We start from the raw sequence: 7,960 nt of genomic DNA on the forward strand, positions 1-7,960 counted from the left end.
ATGGATTGTTGCAGGTGTGGCTGTGAGGGTAATTACAGGCAGTGGCCCCTAGAGGCAATATATAAAGATCAAGGTGCTCACTGGCCAAGATGGGCATCTTCTGGTCCTTGGAACCGCCCACTTCCGGTTGTGGACTTCCAGATTGCCTTACAGGTATGTAGCGGTGTCAGGCTGCCGAGGGGAAGATGTCAGCAGGCTTCACATTGCTTTTGTTGCGTGTTTTAGCTCTGGATAACCAAACAAATTGCAATCACGTCCGAGCTTGAATAAAGCCCCTGCATTTCGCGTGCCGCTATTCTGTTCCTCTCAAGTGACAAACAGTCGGGTGAGTCAGCAGTGCTTGAAGCCTCGCACATTCCTCTAAGCTGTCGCTTTTCTTTTTAAATTTAATGTCTTCCACAGCCAGGGACTTTCTGGTGCTCCCGCTAATATTGGAGCAGCTGCTGTTTTTTTAATCTGAATTTCTGGACGACTTCACATTCGCTTGTTCTGCACTACGCCGTGTAGCCTACGTCGAGGATTCTGCTGGGGTGGCTTTCCGCCGTAACGTCCGTCGGAAGGTGCATGAGGAAGAAACACCAGGGCACTCCCGGACTCTGCCCCCCCCCACTGGAGATCACGAGCGGTTCTCATCTCCAGACTTTTCACCCTTTTAGCTTGGTGCTTTTAAGGTTGTGATTTTAACTATTGAATGAGCACTGTGTTTTTTTTTTTTATTTGGTGAAGTGGAGCTGCACGAGCCGATCAGCTCAGCTCCCACTTCTTCCTAAAGTGTTCTGTTTTTTATTTATATTTCTTGTTGTGTGTGGATTTTAATTATTTGTTTCCCCCTCCCCTCAGTGCTGAGGACCCAGTCTCGTGCCCAGGTGGAGGTTTCCCTCGTTTGGAGTGTCGTGTCCTGGTGAAGGGATTCACGTGTGAGTGTGTCATATCACGAGCTTGGGGTGAATTACATTTTAGTTGTTTTGTTTTGGGGGCCTCCACCTTGCGTAGCTAACGGGCCTCAGCTAAACGGATCTTTCCCCTTTTTAGTTTGTGTGAATGTTTTATTGAAATTTCTTGTTTTTAATTGATTTTTAGAACTTTTGTAATAAAAATTTTATTTTTAACTCTGAACCACGCCTCCTGCCTTTGTGTGCAATCGATCTACTCATCCTTTATTCCACTTACCACACAGGCATTAAAAGAGGCGAGCCTCCTTAAAAAGTACATCCTGCTCTGCCCTTTTTTGTAAATGGTGTCCGTGTTTGCTGACCATTTCAGTTTGTTGTCTAAAACAACTCCCAGGAATTTGTATGTGTCAACAACCTCCACCACTTCTCCATGGATGTCAATGGGCCGTGGAGCAGTGGATGTGCAGCGGAAGTCCCAAACCATCTCCTTTGTTTTCTTGATGTTCAGATGGAGATTATTCCGCCCAGTCCACTCCACAAAGTCCTGCACCAGGCCTCTGTATTCTCCCTTCTCACCCCCCTTGATACATGCCACAATCACAGTATCATCTAAATATTTCTGAATGTGGCATGTTTCAGAGTTGTACTGGAAGTCAGTAGTGTAGAGGGTGAAGAGGAGAGGTGAAAGTACGGTGCCCTGTGGAGCTCCTGTGCTGCTGGTCAGCATGGAGGAGCAGCAGCTCCCCATCCTGACGAACTGTGGCCTGTTGGTCAAGTAGTCCGTAATCCAATTCACCAGGTGGGGGTTGACAGCCTGGGAGAGAAGCTTCTGCTGGAGCAGGAGGGGCTGGATTGTGTTGAAAGCGCTTGAAAAGTCAAAAAACAGCATCCTCACTGCCCATCCCCCCACATCCAGGTAGGAGAGGGTTCGATGTAGGAGGTAAAGGACAGCATCTTCAACCCCCAGCTTTGCTTGATAAGCGAACTGCAAAGGGTCTCTGGCACTCTGCTCCTGCTGTCGCAGCTGCTGCAGGACCAGCCGCTCCAGCGTCTTCATGACGTATGAAGTGAGAGCGACTGGCCTGTAGTCGCTCAGATCACTGGGGCGAATCTTCTTGGGTACAGGAACAATACATGAGGTTTTCCAGAGTGACGGGACCTTCCCCAGCTGCAGGCTCAGATTGAAGACCTGTTGTAGAGGTCCTCCCAGCTCAGTAGCACAGGCTTTTAGAAGTCGCGGGTGTCATATAATGAATGATAACCTCAGACCTGTTGAATTACGACACTGAGGGACAGTGTGATTTTACGACAGAGAGAGAGTATGTTTTACGGCAGCTGTACGAAGTGTGTGTCTCGAGGACTGAAGCCTGCTAATAAAGAGCTCGGATTTCAACCATCAATATATCGCCACTCGTCATTCCACAGCGGGCACACTCGGTCTGGTTCCTCCGCCTTCCTGGGGTGGAGCCGCCTCAGCTCTCTGCTCACCTGCTCAGCAGTGATGGGAGGAGGGTGGTGGCTGGAGCCAGGTGAGGGTGATGGGGGGAGATGAGTGGAAGGGAGAGATGAGCTAGGGTGGTCAGGATGTTTGGAGGAGACCTGTGGGGAGGGACCAGCAGATTGAGGGGCACTGAACCGGTTAAAAAAGTAGTTTAGTTCTTCGGTTTTCTTCAACCCCCCATCCACCATGCTGCCCCCTTTTTGCTGCAGCCGGTCATAACTCCCATGCTATGCCAGACATCACGCATGTTGTTGTCTCCCAGCTTCTTCTCCAGTTTACTCCTGTATTCCTCCTTAGCCTCCCCCGTGCACGTTTTAAGTTCTTTTTGGACCTTCTTCATTTCCTCCAGGTCTTTGTTCCTGAATGCCCTCTTCTTTCTGTTCAGAACTTCTTTAACATCACTTGTGACCCAGGGTTTATTGTTGGGAAAGGATTTCACAGTTCTGGCTGGGACCACCATGTCCACACAAAAGTTAAAATAGTCTGTCATCTATCCCACTGCTCCATCAATATCCTCCCCATGTGACCCAAGCAGGACATTCCAGTCAGTAGACTGGAAGCAGTCTCTGAGAGCCTCCTCTGCTCCAGCAGACCACCTCCCAATTTTTATTGAATCACACACATTAGCAGGAGCCATATTCATATGTTACAATTAGAATTTTACTGCCTTTAAATGTAAATGCTGGATTGTTTTGGATATTAAGTCCACTCGCCACCAGAAGCAGACCTAGAGAGGAACAAACAGGAGAAACATTAGATAAAATAAAACAAATAATAGAATTGAGTTCATTCACAAGACAAAGCTAAACATAATACGTATACAAATGTGTTAAAAGTTAAATGTTTAAATTATTATATCTTCCTAGTGACTGAAAGTGACTGTCTTCACATTTTCACTTTAAAAATGTGGATCATCTGTGTGATGTCAGTCACTATAGTCGCATTTCTATTTACTCTGAAATTTCACAAATTGGAATTTTTTATAATAAATTCTCTTAATGGAAGCACCACAATTTTGAAAAAAATTGGCATTTTCCGAAAAAAAGTTTTTGCGCTTAGCGGAGGTGATATTTGGGGCGAATCGAAATAGACATTTTTCACCAAACTGTAATGGAAACACTTTTTCGAAATAAATGTGCTTCCTGGTATGAAGTGTCTGTCCTGAGCGCTGCACAGCGGACGGATTGAGAGGTCCCACAGCGTCACAGCTCTTTAGAAATTGCGTGTCATATGGAATCATGCAGCTCCTCCGTAAGTTCACCAAGATTTCCTCATCGCTTCATCTGTAGCCGCACTTGCGCGAGTTTCGTGACAGAAACTTGTATGGACCTTGTCGTGTTTTCAATCAGAAAAAGCGTCCAGATGCTCTCTTGTTAGAATGCTTTTTCTTTTAAATCGCTGAACAGGCTTCTGACACATCTTAGACCAGCTGCGCTGCACGCGCGCACCAGACAGTGCTGTGACGTCACCCACATGCTCCCTTTTAGTGAATCAAAAAAAATAAAAAATACTTGTTCTCATCTATCGCTGTGTTTTTGATGACTTATTGCGTGAGTTAGTTTGTGAGATTCCTAGAATTTTAATAAAGTTTTGCGCAAATGTGCAATGTAAACGCAGTTATTTTACATGAAGAGATTCTGGTGTTACCATTTACTGTATAAGAAAGAACTGGACAGAGCAAGCCCCCCTACTTCCGTGTTCCATATAGGAAGTTTGTTTATATTGAGCTCTCAGCACCAAACTTTTTCGTGAACTTTTTTAGAGCAGCAAGAACTACTTTTTTCTTGAAAAACGGCCAGGAAACGCTCCGGATTGTGTTTTTGACACATTTTGAGAACTCCCTCCATGCACAATGCAGAAGTCCACTAAAAGAAGAGAATCTTTAAAGAAAGGGAAAGCTCCGCTAGCTTGCTAGCCGACAAGCTCGACTACTCCAGCAGCAGCATGGATGTACACGTGGCGTTGGAGGAGGATTTTCCTCCACTCCCAGTGACCCCAAGTAACCTCCTCTTGCCAAATGACCTGCTATTCCCTGGTCCATTAAGTCTGATGATGCAGTTATTTCGCTTGCCAACTTGATCAATTCAAGAAGTGATGCTCCTGAAAAAATGGTCGAAACGGTCCTCTCTGAAATTAAACTAATAAATGATAAGTTGCTGTCATGGAGAAAAGTGAGGAATCTACGCTGAGATGCATGATGCGGGTTGCAGATCTGGAAAGTTACGGTTGACGATGGAATCTGAGGCTGTATGGGCTTCCTGAGGCTGACAAAGAAAATGTGTGGGAGGAGGTGATCAACATTTGCCATCACGTTCTGCCTTCAGAAAAGGAAAAGTTTCCTGATGATGTTGATGTTGCTCACCGACTGGGAAGGAAACGCCAGGAGGACCCGAGGCCTCGAGGCGTTCTCATCAGATACATCTCCCGGCGCATGAAGGAGGAGCTTTGGAGAGCGGCTAAAAAGAACGGATTTCTCCAAGCTTAAGGCCTGCGCTTCAACGAGGACTTAACAAAAGAGGACAGGGAGCATCGGGAGAAACTGTGGCCCAAAACAAGAAAGCACGCGAGGAGAGGACGCTGGGTTATTTTGTTGGACTTGAATTTTTTTTAGCGTGTGAGGAGTTCTGTGTGTTGTCTGGACTCTCGGCACATCTATGCTGTGTCATTACTCTGAATTTTGAGAATTATTATTCATATTTCCTTTGCAGATTTTTTATTTTCAAGTCTTAAAAAAAAGACAGAGTTTTAGAATAACAGGTTAATAATGGTTTAAGTTACATAAAGACAATCACCAATTAAGGTTGTGTAAAGAAATCTGTTTGGAGGAAAACATGTTTTAGACATCTAGAATTGTAGCTATTGTATGGAGGAAGAGCTTTGACTTTGCGCAAAGGCAGGCGGCTGTTCTTCTCTGTGGGAGGATGAGGGGAGGAGGGGGGTTTTCAGGGGGAAGAGGAGAGAGGGGGGCCTCTTGCTGCAGTTCAGAAGATGGTGAGTTCGAGCCCCACCTCGGACAATCCAAACAAAAAACTCCAGATTGTGTCAATTGGCAGAAAAATCTGTAAGATATTTACAAAGATGTCTGAAATGGTTTCAGTGAAAGAAGTTTTGTGAACCCTGTGTAAACATTTTGTGTTGTGCTTGTTTTTCAGATTGAATCCACAACCTGAAGCTAATTGAACCTTCGTGTTCTCTTATAGAGTCCAGATGACCCCAGTAAAAATTTCAACAAAATGTTTTACTTTCCACAAAACATAATAAAAATCGTTCAATAGTCTTTATTGGTTGTTCTTTTTTCCATGTCCTCTCTCCGTTCCTGCACACTCCCCATCGTGTCAATTTACAGAAAAATCTGTAATATATTAACAAAGGTATCTGAAATAGTTTCAGTGAAAAAAAGATTTGTAAAGTGTGTGTGTAAACAGTTGATTTGTGCTTGTTTTTCAGATTGAATCTACAACCTAAAGCTTATTGAACCCTTGTGCTCTCTAATGGAGTCCAGGTGACCCCACCCTTACATTGATGTGGGATCCCTCCCATGACGATGGTGGACAAAGGTGGAACGGATTTTATATCTGCCACGGACACCTAAGAAGAGGATTAATCCTGGAAAAACCGTTTAGCGTGCCAGGTGAACCCTTTTTAATGTAAACATGCCTAGGACAAGCTTTTAGAGTATATTTTTTGAGATGTGTGGAGCTGCCAGTCATCATGAAGACCCTTTTTGCTGTTTTCCTTGTTTTCATCACTGCCGTTTTCCTGTAGAAACGTCCAAGTGTGTTTTAGCTTGTAACGTACAGCTTATACGTTTGGATTTATTGAAAAGTCTTAATTTTAATTATTTTATAAAGTTAGAATGAGTTCTATAGAGTGCTTCTTCACATCCAGTTCTTTAGAATGTTCATAGTAACTCATTTTTACTCTAATCGGGGCTAATTTAAAAACAGGAACACAATCTTTTCGACAAAAAGTTTTATTTTGCACAAAACATAATAAAAAATGTTCAAAAGTCTTTTTTTATTCTGTTTTTTCTTAAATTCTTTAGTCTATTCCTGCACAGTTTTCCTGCCGACAGCTGCACAGTATGACACACCAAAAATTCTGGTGAGGCCAGTGTCCAGCCTTTTTGGCTGACCACACTTTGTGCAGGTGTACTGTACAGTCTGCCGGCAGACTTTTGTTGCAGGAGGGTCCTCTGGTGCAGCAGCTGCTGCTTCTGCTGCTTTCCTCCTCCTGAAGGCGGTCGTCCTGGGCACACGCTCACCAGGAGGAGGTAGAGGAGGCGGTGGTGGTGGTGGAGATGGTGCTGGATCCTCACTACCCAGCTGGAGCGGCTGAGCAGGAGGGGCAGGTCTCATTAATGGGAGAGAGAGCTTCTCCTCTGGCGTCCCGTAGTCGAAGGGCTGTCCCTGTCCCACCTGAACCAAGGACAGCCCTTTAGCTTCAAGCACAGGCTGCAGGGAGACAGCTGGAGCAGCAGGAAGGAGTCTGACTTCCTGCTCCAGCACAGCCCTCTCCCACTTCTTCTGCCTGCTGGAGAACCTGAAGACACACACATACAAAAAAATGTTGGTACCGCCATGCTGGGATTGTTTGAACAGGTGTGACATCAGACCGCAGAAGTTCAAGCTCTCACCACTGTGACAGGGTCCTCTGGTTCAGCTGAAGACCGTTCTGAGCCATCAGCCTGGGGCTCCCGAGGACCGCCTCCCTGATGGCCACGTAGTCCCCCAAGACCAGGGACCAACGGGTCTTCAGAACCCCCCTGGTTCTTGTTGCTGACGGGTAAAGCCGGCAGAGCTGGCTGCAAATGGCTTCCACCAGGCGGCTGGCGTCAGGCCAGTTTGCAGGGCCGGCGTTCAATCCCAAAAGGCAGCTGGAGTTATGTGGAAGAAAAGAAGAAAATGAAGCAGATTTTTAAGCAGGTAAAAAACTTTCAGAAAAAGCCAACTTACCGTTGGAGAGACTCCTTCCCAGGACAGGAAGTGCTCTTCCCCATCGCTGCCTTGAAACGCCCTTTGGGCTGTCTGTCCCGGTGCCTGTCAGGGTAGACGACCCGCTGCTTGTCAGACTCTGGGAGGCGTTCCCATAGTGCAACAATCGGTCTACCCTGCTGATGTGTTGATATCCTGGCTGACCATCAGGACCCTGGACCTCTTCCTGCAACAGAAGCAGGACAGTCGGCAAAGGCAAACCAAAGAAAATCTTATAACAAATCACGTTTTCAGATAGTATGATACATGAATCGTGTAGCAGCTTTTACCTCAGAGTCTGAGGAGAGATGCTGATGTCTGCGAAATACCGGGACGGACAACCTCTTCTGGGGGGGGGCAGACCAGATGGCTCAGATCTGTCCGTGTCAGACGTGGAGCCTCTCGCGCAGCGATAAACTGGCAGGCTGACCCCACCTTTAGTCAGCCTACCAGTCTCGGTGTAGAGCTGCACCCCCGGCCAGTCCTGGATGCAGCTGAGGTGCCGCCTCTGGGTGCTCCAGGTGTCCTGGATGCGGAGAGCGTCCAGTAACGGGATGTCCAGGGTGTCGCGTCCTGCCGGGCCGTTGAAGGTG

The 7,960-nt window shown here is 46.4% G+C and overlaps 2 protein-coding genes and 1 long non-coding RNA gene across 3 annotated transcripts in view; 1 reads left to right on the top strand and 2 right to left on the bottom strand.

The window, feature by feature from the left end:
• Positions 1–9: 9 nt before the first annotated feature.
• On the top strand, positions 10–1,166 carry LOC112139018. Its single transcript, XR_004947483.1, has 3 exons — positions 10–153; positions 226–325; positions 403–1,166. It is a non-coding gene; the product is annotated as an uncharacterized LOC112139018 (long non-coding RNA).
• Positions 1,167–6,434: 5,268 nt separating this feature from the next.
• On the bottom strand, positions 6,435–7,954 carry LOC112139017 (myc-associated zinc finger protein-like). The gene is made up of 4 exons (XM_024261712.2): positions 7,658–7,954; positions 7,350–7,554; positions 7,031–7,270; positions 6,435–6,936 (listed from the first exon to the last, which is right to left on the bottom strand). Exons 2-4 carry the CDS (start codon positions 7,391–7,393, stop codon positions 6,441–6,443), a joined length of 780 nt encoding a protein of 259 aa, XP_024117480.1. The 5' UTR covers positions 7,394–7,554; positions 7,658–7,954; the 3' UTR covers positions 6,435–6,440.
• Positions 7,500–7,960, bottom strand: part of LOC112139021 — a 3,486-nt gene continuing 3,025 nt past the window's right edge. The window contains exons 6-7 of the mRNA XM_024261715.1: positions 7,658–7,893; positions 7,500–7,554 (exon numbers count right to left, since the gene is read on the bottom strand). Of these exons, the coding sequence (XP_024117483.1) occupies positions 7,500–7,554; positions 7,658–7,893 (291 nt within the window). The remainder of the gene's footprint in view (positions 7,555–7,657; positions 7,894–7,960) is intronic.

This window comes from Oryzias melastigma, unplaced genomic scaffold (assembly GCF_002922805.2).
Source record: "Oryzias melastigma strain HK-1 unplaced genomic scaffold, ASM292280v2 sc00396, whole genome shotgun sequence".
Taxonomy (NCBI): Eukaryota; Metazoa; Chordata; class Actinopteri; order Beloniformes; family Adrianichthyidae; genus Oryzias; species Oryzias melastigma.